General features: G+C 37.7%; 1 protein-coding gene across 3 annotated transcripts in view; it reads right to left on the bottom strand.

Moving 5' to 3' along the window:
• Positions 1 to 16,077, bottom strand: part of YLPM1 (YLP motif containing 1) — a 74,366-nt gene that overhangs the window by 49,901 nt on the left and 8,388 nt on the right. For all 3 annotated transcript variants that reach the window (XR_014148348.1, XM_081830219.1, XM_081830220.1), the window contains exons 2-4: positions 14,535 to 14,771; positions 13,414 to 13,593; positions 11,674 to 12,668 (exon numbers count right to left, since the gene is read on the bottom strand). Coding sequence is in view for 2 of the 3 variants with exons in the window: in XM_081830219.1 (XP_081686345.1) it covers positions 11,674 to 12,668; positions 13,414 to 13,593; positions 14,535 to 14,771 (1,412 nt within the window). In the remaining variant the exon portion in view is untranslated. The remainder of the gene's footprint in view (positions 1 to 11,673; positions 12,669 to 13,413; positions 13,594 to 14,534; positions 14,772 to 16,077) is intronic.

The following is a 16,077-nucleotide window of genomic DNA, read 5'->3' on the forward strand; positions in this document are numbered from 1 at the left end:
TACAGCACCTACACTAAGTGACAGAAGAAAATAGGATGATGACCCTAAAACCTTGAGGAATAATTATGTTCAACTTCAGTGTGTAGTATGTAAATGGTGTTAAACAGTTTGGTACTGGCATAAAAACAGACACACAGATCAATGGAACAGAACAGAGAGCCCCCCCGCCAAAAAAACCTGCACATATACAGTCAATTACTTTATAACAAAGGAGCCAAGAATATATGATGGAGAAATGGAGAAAGGACAGTCTCTTCAATAAATGATCCTGGGAAAATCGAACAGCCACATACAGAAGAATGCAACTATAGTGCCATCTCACACTATACACAAAAACTAACTCAAAATGGATTAAAGACCTGAAAGTAAGAACCCAAACCATAAAACTCCTAGAAAAAAACGTAAGTGGTAAGCTCCTTGACATGGGTCTTGGCAATGATTTTTTGAATCTGATATCAAAAGCAAAAAGCAAAAATAAACAAGTGGGACCACATTAAACTACCAAGCATCTGTACAGCAAAGAAAACCATCAACAAAACAAAAAGGCGACCTACTGATTGGGAGAAAATACTTACAAATATTATATCTGATAAGGGGCTCACATCCAAAATAAAGAACTCACACAACTGTAGCAAAAATACAGACAATCTGATTAAAAAATGGGCAGAAGATCTGAACTGGTATTTTTCCAAAGAAGACATACAGATGGCAGTAGGTACATGAAAAGATGTTCTACATCATTAATCATTGAGGAAATGCAAATTGAAACCACAATGAGATATTACCCCACACCTGTTAGAATGGCTATTTTCAAAAAGACTAAAAATAACAAGTGTTGGCAAGGATATGGAAAAAAGAGCTCTTGTACACGGTTGGTGGGAATGTAAATTGGTGCGGCCACATGGAAACCAGTATGAGGGTTCCTCAAAAAATTAAAAGTAGAACTACCATATGATACATCAATTCCACTTCTGGGTATTTATACCTGAAGAAAACAATAACAACAAAAAACTAACTTGAAAAGATATATGCATCCCCATGTTCACTGCAGTATTCACAATAGCCAAAATATGGAAATAACCTCAGTGTCCATCGATGGAAGAAGGAATAAAGAAATTCAATACTGAAGTGAATATTATTCAGCCATGAAAAAGAATAAAATCTTGCCACTTTTGACAACATGGATAAACCTTGAGGGCATTATGCTAAGTGAAATAAGTCAGACAAATACTGTATGATCTCTCTTATATGTGGAATGTAAAAATAAATAAATAGAAAAAACCTCAAAGATAGCTCATATCTATGAGATAGCCCATAGATACAGAGAACAGGCTGGTGGTTGCCAGAGGCAAGGGTGGGGTATGGGAGAAATGGCTGAACTAATTTTGTTTTTAGTTTAAATAAATCAAAAAATTTTAAATGCTCAACTTCAACTTCTATATCCAAATTATTAATCAAGTGTGAGGTTAGAATAAAAACATTTTCAGACACACAAGACTCAAAAAATGTACCTACCTCCAACCCACGGTCTCCTAGTAAGTTACTTGAGCATGCATTCTGGGAAAAAGAGACACTAAACCACAGGAAGGCATGAGATTCAGTAAACAGTGAATCCAAACCAGGAGGATAGTCAAGGGAAATGCTGGAGTAACAGCCATATGGCAGATATTTTGGGCAACCAACCACCCAACCCAGCAGGTGAAAAGAAAGAAGACGCATAAATTTGGGAGAGAGATCTCCTCAGGAAAAAAAGAGCTGGTGTTTTTGAGACTGGGGTTGGAGAATTATTTTAAACATTTTTCAGGAAGACAATCGGAAATCCTAGAAAAGTCATTACACTAAAGAAAATATAATTATAACACACTGCTTATGTCTACAGCAAACATGGTTTACTTATCTAAAAACAGTGATATAAATATATTAGACAGATGGGGTTAAAGTAATGTAAGAACCAATCTTTATCAGACCTGGAAGTAAATATATAACATTTAAAATGTGTAAATCAAGAAAGCAGAAGCATATTATTTAGTGATAGGAAGGTAACTACCAAAAGAAACAGCTAAAGAATTAAAAGATGTCATTAGAAAACACATCTAGGCTGGCTGTTCTGCTTGATTTTTAAAAACTTTATGTATGTACTGCTTTGATAAAAATGTAAAATGAATTTCTTTAAGTGGCACAGAGAAATTAGCCCTAAAGAGGAGGAAGAAGGGCTTCTTCTGAGGCTAGAAGAAGATGAGGGTAGTAAGGTAAGGTAAACAGAAGGGCAGGAAGTGAATTTCACTGGGCCTGAAAGCCTCGATTTTCTCTGGGAGGCAGGAAGCTAAAATAAAGATACAAAGCAAAATAAAAATGTTTGCGGAGACAAAGAAAGCAGCACTAGTACAGATGGTCTCTGCAAAGTGGTGAAGGCTTGGCACAGTTATTGTTGGGCAAAGGGAAAGGAGCTGACCAGGGACTTGTCAAAGGATGCACCTCAATGCTTAGGATGGAGGCCACTCATTTACTTTTTTACCTATTTATGATACTGTTTCAGGGCTTGTGATGGCTTAATTCCTTTTCTTGAAGTTACATTTATTAATTCAAAGTGCCTGGAAAAACATCTTAGATCATTAAAATTGTGTAAAGCTATCTGCTTTGTATTTAATTCAGCAATCATTAGTTCATATAAGTGATAAGAGAAGACTATCCTCCACAAGGTACAAGAGTCAGTAAGAACCCTTGTCCACTCATTACCCAGTATTATGAGCAAATCTGAATACAAATGAACTGCCTTCCTAACCAAATTGTGAATGCCTTCAGAATTTTATCCATAACTGAGACATTCTGGCATAAGCAACAGTGAATGAACACCTGTCAGGCACTATGTTAGTGCTGGAAATAAACGGATACTTAACTCAAGGAGTTCACAGTCCACGGGAAGAGTGAGGCAACTAAATCAACAATTAGCACATAATTTGATAAAATGGGACATGTTGGCCTTGTTCACTGAGGTATCCCCAGTGTCTGACTCACTGAAGGATCTCAACACATAATTACTGAAGCACTCCCTGCCCCATTGGGCAGGAAAAATAGGAATTAGTAAAGCAAAAACTGACAGGAAAGGGATTCCAGACAAAGAGAAGAGCATGTTCAAGGCCAGAGGAAAGGATAAAGGAAGGAAGAGGCACTAACAGATGAGATAAGGAAGAAGAGAGCACAGTGGCAAGGTTATAAAAGTTAAGGAACTCATTACTCAAGGCTCATGCCTGCACATACATATGCAGTTTCCTGAAAGGGGAGGGCGCTTTGCTTTCAGATTAAACTGCTGATCAACAGCCAAAGGTCATCATTTTATTTTTATTTGGGGGGTGAAAATGTTAAAGCAATTGAAATATACTTTCAACACTACATGTAAATGGCCATTATTTATCAATACTGCACTTCCAAATTTTCAAAGCTCAAGGATGTAACAAATGTTAGACTATCAAAACCTTTTGTATTTATAAAAGTAAAGAATTTTTAAGCCTTTGGAAAAGAAATATATTAAGAGATACTCAATTTAAAAGTGTGCACAAAAATAAGTCATATGTACATCAATACAATGAAATGCTATGACCTTTTTAACATAAAAACATTTGAAATAAAGTACAAACATAGCATATATTCACTAAATACAATCACATAAAAACACATGCATTGCCCATTGATCAGATGAAAAGAAAAACAAATATTTGGTGTTTAAATATTTAGAAAATTTTTGCACAGTTAGGCATTTCATAAACTTCTAAAAAATAAAAACCCTAAAACTAGGTATGAAGCCATTAGAGGTATGTATAAAACTTTTAAGATTTGACATAAAAAAACAGACTCCAAATTGGGTATAAAAACTTAAGAGGTATGCAGAAATACAAATACCCTTAAACAAGATAACATCTTATTGTCACAACAGTTACTAACCATACTCAAATCAGCTGACCATGGGAATTACAAAATATTAAATTCTGGAATCAAATTCCTGCCCTTTTAGTTTTCATGTGAGATAATTTTTCTAATTATTTTCTAATATGTATAACCAAGATCCTAAAATCAAAATTCCCCCCAAGAGTAATCTCTATAAATAGGAACAACCATGACATATGAAAGCATAGAGTAAAATTATAGTGTTTATAATCCCTTGCTAATCCTAATAAGACAGGTACAGAATGGAGGAGGTCCACAATTTCAATTCGAAAACCAATCAAAAAGTATGTGTGACAGATCAGAAGCCGAGATACTACAAAGATGTCAATTCTTCCGCAAAATGGTCAACAGATTCTATGCAATGCTCATCAAAATTCCAGCAGGTTTCCGAAAACCGACAAGCTGATTCTAAGCATCACAGGGGAAACAGAGAGGACCAAGAATAGTCAAGTCGCTCTAGATCAGGGGTCAGTAAACTATGTCCCATGGGCCAAATCCAGTTAAGAGTGATTTTTTACATTTTTAAAGGTGAAAAATAAAAGGAAGAGAGAAAAATATTTGACAGAAACCAAACATGGGCTGCAAAGCCTAAAAATATTTACCATCTGGCCCTTCACAGAGAAAGTTTGCCAACCTCTGATCTAGAAACACAGAACTGGAGGACTTACACTAAGAGATATCAGGATTTATCACAAAGCTACAGTAATTAAAACAGGACACTGGTGCAACGATGGACAGATAGAGTCTAGAAACAAATTCACACATATAGTCATTTGACTCATGATGAAGGAGATACTACCAAAGTAGTAAGGAAAAGATGACCTTTTCAATAAATGGTGCTGGGCTCAACTAGTTAGCCGTATGAAAAATAATAAACCATGACCCCCTACCTCATACCATACATTAACAATCAATTCTATATAGATTGTTGACCTAAAAATAAAAGGTCAAACAATAAAAGACAGCAGATAAAATAGGATAATGTATTTATGGCCTTGGGGTAAACAAAGATTTCTTAAACGACACAAAAAAGCACTAACCATGAAGGAAAAGATCAATAAATTAGACTACTAAATTAAAATCAATAATTTCTATTAATCAATAATTTCCATTAATCTTTGGGGTTCCTCTGGGTTCACTGGATCCTAATTTTAGAACTGTTCTGTTTTGGTTTTTTTAGACAGTCTATTATACTCACACTATAGTACAAAGAGAATGGCTAAAATCAACAACACAAGAAACAACAGCTGTTGGTGAGGATGTGGAGAAAGGGGAACCCTCTTGCACTGTTAGTGTTGGAATGCAAACTGGTATAGCCACAATGCAAACGGTATGGATGTTCCTCAAAAAGCTAAAAAGAGAACTACCCTTTGATCCATGAATTGCACTACTAGGTATTTACCCAAAGAATACAAAAGTACTAATTCAAAAGGATACATGCCCCCCAGTGTTTACAGCAGCATTGCCTACAATAGCCAAATTATGGAAACAGCCCAAGTGCCCATCAACTGATGAATGGATAAAGATGTGTGTGTGTGTTTGTATATATACATATACGTACATACGTGTGTGGTGGAATATTACTCAGCCATAAAAAAGAATGAAATCTTGTCATTAGCAACAATGTGAATGAAGCTAGAGAGTATTATGCTAAGCAAAATGTCAGAGAAAGACAAATACCATATGATTTCACTCATATGTGGAATTTAAGAAACAAAACAAATGAGTAAAGGGAAAAAAATAGGCAAACCAAGATAGACTTTTTTTTTAAAGTAGGCTCTATGCCCAACATGGGGCTTGAACTCCTGACCCCGAGATCAAGAGTCCCATGCTCTACCGGCTGAGCCAGCCAGATGCCCCCCTTCAAGAAACAGTTTCTAACTATAGAGAAAAAACTGATGGTTACCAGAGAGGAGGTGGACGGTGGGGGGTGGGAGGGATGGGTTAAATAGGTGATAGGGATTAGGAAGTGCACTTGCTGTGATGAGCATCGGGTGTTGCATGGAAGTGTTGAATCACTGTATTTTAACACCTGAAACTAATATTACACTGTATGTTAACTGGAATTTAAATAAACACTTAAACCAAAATATTTTATTTAAAAATAAAAAACATGACTTTTTTCTTATAGGCTTTCCCAAGAACAAAGAGAAAATTTAGCTCTTTAAAAAAAAAAAGAGAGAGAATAAAACTTATATTATCATGGAATTACTATATGGGTCCATTAGATCCTTTCATAAATTTAAGATACATTATGAGATCCTAAGTGACTTTTTTTCTGTATCTTAAAACATTCTGCAATTTCCTTATCCTAGAATTAATTACTCACTCATCATTGCTTATCAATTATCCCCAACTATGCCAAAAAAGATTAAAATACAAAGATAAGGAAGGAATGATGGATTTGCCTAAGGGATGAAGCAAAGGTGGAAACAGCTGTCACCTCACCCTGCTTTGTAGCGCCCAAAATATTACAGCCTATTTTTAGGCTTCATTGAACACAATTGAGAATTTAGAAATTTTCATTTCCTGACTAGAATGGCAAAGAAAAGTGAGAGAGAAAGCTGTGTCAAAATAAAAAAATAAACAGAGACAGAAGCACTCTAGTCTCTAATAAACATGTGAAACTGATCACATCAGTAAAATCTCCAACTGTAAGTCCTCAGATGACAGTACCCTAGATTAATATTCTCTACTCAACATTCGATGAGTGAACAATATATTTCTAAGGACAGAAAGGAAATGTACTCCCCACATAGTTATTAAACTGTAAGGATATCATTACATAATATTTTGTGCCAAGAAGCTGGACCATTCTGCTTTGCCAGAAGAATGTGTGACAGGATTATTTCATCTTTTATCTCTACGTTTATGTGCCAAAATTTACTTGATGCAGAGTTTTGCTCTTGTAAAATTTTTATAAAAATTTCTAATAAATTGTTTTTCACTATCCCTTTACTGTTACTTCCGTAAATTATTTGTAAAATTCCTTTAAAATGTGAAAAGTAAAAAGGGCCCGCTGGCTCTATACGGTACTTTTTTGGTATAGTGAGGATAAGAAAAACAAAGGGCTATAGAGTAAGAAATAGTTGAGACAATCTAGACAGAATGATATCTAGTATGCATAATGAACTCCTACAAATCAATAAGAAAAATACATAACCCAACAGAAAAACTGGGAAAAGACTTCAATCAGCATTTCATAAAAGAGGAAATTCAATTTAACAATAATCAAATGGAAACAGAAGTTAACCTCATTTGTCATCAGGGAAATACAAATTAAAGCCATGTTACAATACCACTAGACATCCACCCAAATTGCTAAAATTTAAAAATTTAACAATACCAAGTGTTGAGGAGGATGCAAAAAAACTGCTGGCGAGAATGTAAATGGACATAATCATTTTGGAAAACTGTTTGACAATATCTATCAAAGTAGAACCATACATACCCCCCAATCAAGCAATTCCAATCATTGGTATATTTATAAACAAAATTAAACACACACACACACACACCCTAAAGGGACACATACAGCGCCAAAAGACACAAAGCAGTGTTCTTCATAATAACAAAAAAACTTAAATGACCATCAATAGTAGACTAGATAAACAGATTGGGGTATATTCACACAATAAAATACTGTAGAGAAATGGGAATGAACAAACTGCAGCTACACACACCATGGATGAATCTCACAATAACATAATGTCAAGTGAAAGACGCCAGACTCAAAAGAGTACATGCAGTAGGATTCCATTTATATAAACTTGAAAAACAGGCAAAACTAATCTATGGTATAAAAAGTCAGTATAGTGGTTATCTTTGGGGTGAGGGAAAATGGGAAGGGGCACGAGGAGGACTTCTCAGACCCTAGTAATCTTTATGTCTTGATCTCAGTAGTGATAACATGAGTGTGTTTACTTTGTGTAAATTCACTAAGCTACACACTCAGGATTGTGCACATCTCTGCAAGTTACCCTTTAATAAATAAATTTTATGACTGAAAAATAAAAGGTTCTGGGAAACCAACATCCACTGACTTAACAGTTTATTAGAGCAGTGGTAGTCTTCTAGAAGACCTGATGAATCAAATGATACACATACATACACACAATTTCAAAACAGCTGCCCCAGATGCTCCACAGTGTGGTATTTACACATGATGCAGTTCTATCACTTGGCTTTTTGGAAACCTTCCCAATTTTTAGACAGCAGCCTAAATTTGGATTTTGCAAAAACTCAAAGTAATTTACATTATTTTAATAGTGCATTATTGGTAAGTCAGTTATCTGTGTTCTCCATTCTTGTTTTTCTACCCAGCTTTGTTTAAAAAAACAAAACAAAACAGAGTGGCTTACTGCATCAGTTACGTGTTTACAGCAAACTCTGAATTCAACTAGTAAGAAAAATTCGCAAGTTTCCTTGACAGTGTGGATTATTCCTACCTCAAGTCTCTTTCACTCACCAGCTTCTCACTGATTTTTTTTTTTTAACCTAGTTACACAGGAGGAAAAAGAACCACGCCTGGGCAATAGTCACAAACTATACTCAATATGAGCTAAGTGAGCAAAAGAAGTAGAAGGGTAACAGAAATGGAAATGACATAAGCTAAATTGGGGAAAGGCTTTAAAAACAGGGTAGAGAATATGAGCAGGATCGAATTCAAAAACAAAAAAAAGCCATCCTTATGAAAGTTACAGGTGAAAAAGCTAGAGAGGAACATCTTATATCTCAAAGCAATGTAATCAACATTTATTAAGATTTCAGCAGACTAGAACGTTGGCCCAAACCTAATTTAGATGAAATGTAAAATAAAGTCTTAGAAAAAGAGAAAAACAAAACAAAAAAAACACCTACACAAGTTCGGGATGAGAGAGACTTGGCTTAATAACAGCTAATGTGAAAAAGACCAGGGAAGTCAAATTGATTTTAAGCTCAACATGAGTCAACACTGTGACGGAGCCAACCAAAAAAAGCAATTTGTTCAGCTATACATGTTATTATTTATTATTTATAACAAAGTTGGTAACAGGTTCTATGGTTCCTTGCATCTGAAGGAGACTGACAAATCCTAGGCCCTTCACAAGACAAGGAGCAATGTAGCAGGAGGAGGCTAGAACCAATGTTAGTGTGAAAAGAAAAGAAGAATCTGAGTTTCTGTGACGGCAGAGAAGAGCAGGTATGGCAGGATGGGGGAGACAAGAGGGCACTGTTTAAAGAACTGTAGGGACACGCTATAGAAGGGGGATAGGATAATTCATTATGTGTTACACCACAGAGGCAGATCTAGAATCGACAGGCAGAAGTGAAAGCAGCACATTTAGATTCAACACAAATAAACTTTCCAGAAAACTGTCAACACCTTACGTGGTGGTATTCCTTATCACAGTGCCAATGTTAAGCAGAGGCCATCAACCACTTGTCACAGGAAGTAAAATGAACTCAAAAGTGGATCAGGGGCACCTGGGTGGTGCAGTCCGTTGAGTGTCTGACTCTTGGTTTTGGCTCAGGTCATGATCTCAGGGTTGTGAGGTCAAGCCCCACGTTGGGCTCCACGCTCAGCGCAGAATCTGCTTGGGACTCTCCCTCCCTCCCCCTCTACACCTCCCACCCCCCACCGCTCGCACATGCTTGTTCTCTCTCTCTCAAAATAAATAAATCTTAAAAAAAAAAAAAGTGGACCAGATGGCCTTGGATTTAATTCCATCTCAATCATTTACTAGCAATGTCATCTGGGGGAATTTATTTAGAACCTCTCCAAATCTCAGCTTCCCTTATATGTTTACTTCATGAGATTATGGAGAAATAATAAGGTAATATGTGCAAGACCCAGGGTGACACACTAAAATGCAACACAAACATGAGCTGCTATAGAGGGGATATTGCACTAGATAATTGCTAAGATCCTCCTAGCAGTGAAATTATTAACTGTACCTTAAGGTAAGAAAAAACTTAAAATAGGTCCTAAATTTACAAGATTGGGTAGGCAAAGACAGTAAACATTAATATGATAGAAAAAAAGGGAGCAGAAGATCTATGTTTCACAAGGTGTTAAGAATGTACTTTTCTGATAGCAAATTAGTCACCAGATCTAAAAGGCAATGCTTAATCCAAGAGATAAGTAGGAATTCTAATAAAAAAGTTACACATGCCAAATAAATCAAGACTACAAAATGCACTTGTAATCACTGACAGTATGAATATCACTGAATCATGGCATTAAACACAGTGTTTAACTAGTGCTTTTGCTCTGGGAACCCCCCGGATTCTGCTCCCACCAGGTGTGGACTCAGGCTCTACTCTTCCAGTTACATGATGCTGAGCAAGTTACTCAAACCTCTCACCCCCGGTCTGTAAAGGGTAAATGTAGGGTATCAACCTGCCTCGTTCACATGCCACCTCCTTCACAGGTGCTGAGAAGACTCTATGAGATAACACATGTAAATCCTCTGGCAAGGCTTCTGGCACCCAGAGGAACTCATGTTAATTATATGTTGCCACAGAGGCAGATCTAGAATCAACGGGTAGAAATTACAGCAACACATTTAGGTTCAATGCAAGAAATAAACTTTCTAGAGAACTGTCAACACCTTATAAGATGGTGGAGTTTTGTGCCATGTTTTTTTAAGAGTTATAAATTTGGGGAACAAATAAAAGATATATTTTGTTTCCAAAAGTCAAAATTAAGGTTAAATTAAAAATGATAATATAGATACACTGACATTGAGACGGAAAACTAACCAATGTACTGACGGGTAGAAAAAGCAAGTTTACAAGACAATATGCTCAGTATGAGCTCATTTTTTTATGACATGTATTTTTTAAATTACTATCTCTAGATTGTGGAATTAGGTGACTTTCACTTTTTAAATATTTTCTATACTATCTAAATTTAGTATAAGGAGTATGTATTTCTATCACAAGTTCCAATCGGAAAAAAACATGATTGATAAGGTTTCTCTATAGGAAAATTAACATTTAGGTCAACGTTGGGGGGGGAAATACACTTTTACAAACTTGGAAAAGTGAATTTAACACTTTTTAAAAAGCAAAAAAAACCAAAAACCTTAGACTACTAGTAAATTTTTCTGTGTGCTTTTCTAAAAAAATGTGGTTCAGACAAAAGGAAAACATCTCCCAAACTGAGGGAGATACACAGGGAATAAGCTCCATGGGGGCGGGGATTTTGTCTGCTCTGTTATATTTACTGCTATAAGCACAGAGCAGGAATAAATATTTGCTGACCAAATGGATAAAAGTCCTATTTACCCTTATACTAAATTTTGTTGCCTATTTCACTAGAATATTGGCTTATTCATCTTTATCTCCAACATCCTGCGTATTATCTAACAAAGAGAAGTTACCAATTCAGTTATCTGTCTAAGAAAAAAACCAAAAAAGATAAATAAATATTACTTTTGAAGCTAAAAAGTCAATAAGAAATTGATAAGCATTACTCTAAAACAAGACATTCATCCTGGACTATAATCTCTACATGTAGGATAAAAGCAGTGACATCAAAGAAATGGGGGCATGTTACTATTTCTAGATTTTATTATGTTATGTCTAATAAGTGAACAATACTAACATTATTAACTGTAAACCAGGATTGTATAGAAAAGTACAAAGAGAATATAAAAATCAGCTTTTTATACCATCAAGGCCTACTCAGCATAAATCAACAAAAAAGCCAAACCAAACCAACCAACCAACCAAAGGCAGACCTACCTTGGGCCTCTTGGGCCTTCCAAGTAACTGCTTCTAGGAGGATCTGGAAGCAGTCCACCTGACCTCACTGGCATGTCCTTGACTCCAGTGATTGGCTGAGATGGAGCAGCTGAAGACTCCCCAAGTCCTTGCTCAGATGAGAATGAACTATATGGCAGAGTAGACTTGCTCAGAGGGGTTTTAGAATTCACTTGTTCGGATGGGCTAACAGCTGATTGCAATGGAGGATGGTAGGTTGAGGGTGGGCCTGAACCAAAAGACACAGGAGTGGGAAGCAGTGCTGGTCTAGGTTTCTCTGGAACCTGTGAACTCTGAGAACTAGAGGCTGGTGGGATTGGGGCTGTTGCTAACTGAGGAGGTATCCCTTGAGGGACCCCCGGGGGAGGTAATCCTGGAGGAGGTGTGGCTAAAGACAATGGTGGGAGGGGCAGGACAGGCGGAGGTGCCGTTGAGGAGAGAGCCGGTGGGGGAAGAACGGGCGGTGGCCCCGCAGAAGAGAGGGAAGGCGGGGGAAGAACGGGCGGTGGCCCTGTAGAGGACAGAGATGGAGGCATCACAGGTGGGGGCACAGAGGTTGGCAGAGAAGGTGGCATCACAGGTGGGGGCATGCCAGGCGGTGGCACTGAAGCAGGCAGGGCAGGGGGCATCACTGGTGGGGGCAACGATGGAGGCAGTACCGGAGGGGGCATTGTTGGTAGAGGTGGAGGCATCTGAGAATACGGAACGAAAGGAGGTGGCATTGACATGTTCCCCATATACTGGTTCTTCATGTTCTGAAATGAATTGACTTTCTCCTGGAGATAGGTCTGAGTCGCTTTCATATGTCCCTGCCATGTTTTCCACTGCTTCTCATACTCCTGAAGCTGATCTTTATGAGGATAAGAATGGAGCTGCTCCTCCCACAGCTGAAACTCCCGCTCCCATTCTTGGTAGAGATGTTGAAACTGTTGCTGCTGCATCTCATAATGCCGCAGCTGCACGTCTACAGACATGGTCTACGAACAAAGGGGTGACAATTATTTCAAGACATTCATGTAAGAGAATTAATCATAAGTTAAAATATTAATGAATCAAGGGCATTTGTAGGCTTAGGAAATTAAAACGCTAAAGACTTTGGGAGGCTAGTAAGGATAAACTTGTTCCATCTCCTTAACGATGATCATTCTTTCTTCCTTTGACTCAGTTCTGTAAGTTACCACAGAGTTGGAGAAATCAACTAAACACTAAAGCAAATACCTATCTCAGCAATAATTGTTTTTCAAGTTTTTCATATCACCATGGATCACTTTAAGAATTTGAAAAATGATCTATTACTACAGACATACAGACACAAGTTTGTGTCTTCAAGATACAAGAAGAACAAGTATCTTTTGTGGTGTATTTCCTTAGGTTTCTGTGGTGGTTGCTGTGATCTTTCTGGTGGATTTTTGCTTGTCTGTCACTGAAGTGATTTGTAGGCAACTTGAAACTACATGGTAAGAATCTCTGGTTCTTAAAACCCTTAGCAACAGTCCTCTAACGCCTGCCTGGGTTGACATGACCAGAAAATTCCACTATACCTGCCCCATCCCAAGAGCATTTTCATAAAGCTGTACTTCCCAAAGCCCGGTGATTTGGACCCCCCTCGGAAACAGCTAATTTAATTTCGCTCCCTCCTCACATTTCAATCTCTTTCAGGAATAACAACTCCTTGGGGTGACTTGGGGCAACGTCCCCTGTGTGAGCTGAGGAAGCACTTGCCTGCATATGTGGCGGCTGCTGTATAATCTGCTGGTACTGCTGGAGGATCTGCTGCAGCTGAGTGTGTTTCTGCATTATGCCCTGATACTGGAAGCCAACTCGGTGCTGCTGGTGCTGCTGCCAGTGTGCTGCCGCCGCCTGCAACTGTTTTAACCTAGCATCTTCCTCCGGGTCTTCGGACTGAAGATGAGAGAGGGAATACACTTGTACGTAAGGAATAGAACAGCAACCAACTTAACAAAAAGCCTGAACATTTTATTAAGTATTGCATTACAAAGTCCGGCATGTCGACAACTCTGGCTGACTGAGAAAAGTTATTTTATGTTTAGATAAAAGACCTGGCTCTACTTACACTCTGGATCATGAATACTAATAGAAAGGAGTTATAAATTCCATAGTCTTCATTGGAATAATCACCTCACTGCTCCTAAACAGGGCAACCATTTCCCCAAAAAAGTCCATTTACAGCTACACCCTTTGCACTCTATGAGAAATCTTTTTCTTTTTCACATTAGCCACTTTTAACCAATAGACTACAATGTCATCATTATGGCTCAACAGTTTCCCCATAGGCTCTTGGGAGAACAGATACCTTTGGGCCGAAGTGAGAACTTTCCGTGTGTACTCAGTTAGTATGTTAAGTGACAAGGATGATCACACTGAATGCTTCAATAGCTCTCTAAGACAGCCACTATTTGAATATACCCATTTTGCAGATGAGGAAATTGCAGCACGGAATGGTTAACTCACTTGTGCAGAGTCCCTAACACCAGCAAGTGGCGGTGCCTCGACTACCGCTTGGGCAGTTTGACAACAGAAGCTGAAGCTCTTTACTACTGCCCTGTGCTGCCAATATGAAAACACCCTGGAATCCCTTTAGTGCTTAGAGAGCCTCAATTCCGAAGAGTGTCTAATTCTCCACTCACTTCAACCATCAGAAAAATGCCTTTTCTCAACTCCATCAGGCATTCATCGGATTTTCCCGTATCAGAATTTTACATGTACTTATAAAAAAAACCCCACATAAAAACATATATCCATTTTGACAAAGGTATTTAGAAAAGAATCAGAACAAAAGCTAAACAATTTCCTAAACGCCAAGCAATTAATTTTATGGTTACCTGGGGTTCCTCAGGTGGGAGAGGAGGTGGTACCTCCTCATTAGGTGGTGGTAACGGGGGCTCCTCAGATGAAGAGGGTTCTGGTACTTGACTGGTGGCAGGTACTGTAACTTCTTCTTTTACCGGCTCGGGTGCATCCTTTGCTATGACAGGACCTTTTTTGTGTCCTGGCAAATGCACTTTTGTCCTCTGCTGCAAACTAAGCAGGTGCTGCCGATACCAATACTGCTGCTGTTCCTACAAGAGAAGGCATTTTTAAGAATTTTAATTGAAAATCTATATATCTGCAACTTGGTACTGACAGAGACCTGCATTTGTATTTGTGTTCACATGTCTATATGTAAGAAAAGGTAAAGCTGGACTGTGAAAGGTAAGTAAGTAAACAAGATCTTTCAATTCCTCCCCCAAATTTATACACTTAAGTTAAACCATACATATTAATTCAACATGCTTCTCTACTCTTTCAACACACACACTTTTGGAAGTGCGAGCAGTCTTTTTGATAAATGCTCAGAGGAAATCCTTTCAGTATTCACAGCTGCTTGTTTTTAACCTGCCGTAGGCTGCTGTGGATTTATCCAAGGGGTCTTGTAATTAATGAATATAGCCAAATAGTTCTGTCTCTTCTCTGCCTTCTCTCTCCTCCAGTGCTCTTCCCTCTTTTAAACACCTCTTGCATGACAGCTATATACACATAAATGAGAATATACTGCGTTTTAGAATACTATTTATTTTAAAAGTCTCAGCTTTGTCTTCCAAATTATACTGTAATTTAACTTTCTGGAAGCTTGTTGTGTGCTTCCACTTTGAAAAAGTTACAGCAATAACAAGTCTAATGCAGAAGTAATTAGAAAATACAGCTGATCCTCATTATTCATGGATTCTATATTGGCAAATATGCCTACTTGCTAACGTGTATTTCTAACTCCAAAATCAATACTCAGGAAACTTTGGCTGTCATTTGTGGCCATGTGTAATAGGGCACTGAAAAATCTGAGTTGCCTGACTTGCACATTTCCTGCTGTGGCAGAACAAGGCTATGCTCTGCCTTTTTGTTTAGCTCTCATACTGTAAATAAGTGTCGTTTTCATGGTCTATTTAGGACCACATTTTTCAGATTTCTGTGCTTTTTCTTGGTGACTTTGCTGTTTAAAATGGCTGCAAGCATAGTGTGGTGGGCTGTCTAGTGTTCCTAAGTGCAAGTGTGATATGTTTCACACAGAAAATCTGTGTGTTAGATACTAATTTCATTCAGACATGCGTTATGCTGTTGGCTGTGAGTTCAACGTTAATGAATCAACAAAATATATTAAATAAGGTGTCATTAAACAGGAACACATATAAAACTAGGTTATGTATTAACTGGTTGATGAAAATGAGACCAAACCAAAGGCTCACATTTCCCCTGGGAGCAATGGTTTAGTATTCACTAATTCAATGTTCTTGGCAACTTTATGGAACACAAATACCTCAAATAAGAAAACAGACTATACAAATAAGCAATAACTAATTAATTAAAATCAATAAAAAATCTTACCACTCA

The sequence above is a fragment of the Leptonychotes weddellii genome, chromosome 9 (assembly GCF_054177405.1).
Source record: "Leptonychotes weddellii isolate Sample4059 chromosome 9, ASM5417740v2, whole genome shotgun sequence".
Classification (NCBI taxonomy): Eukaryota; Metazoa; Chordata; class Mammalia; order Carnivora; family Phocidae; genus Leptonychotes; species Leptonychotes weddellii.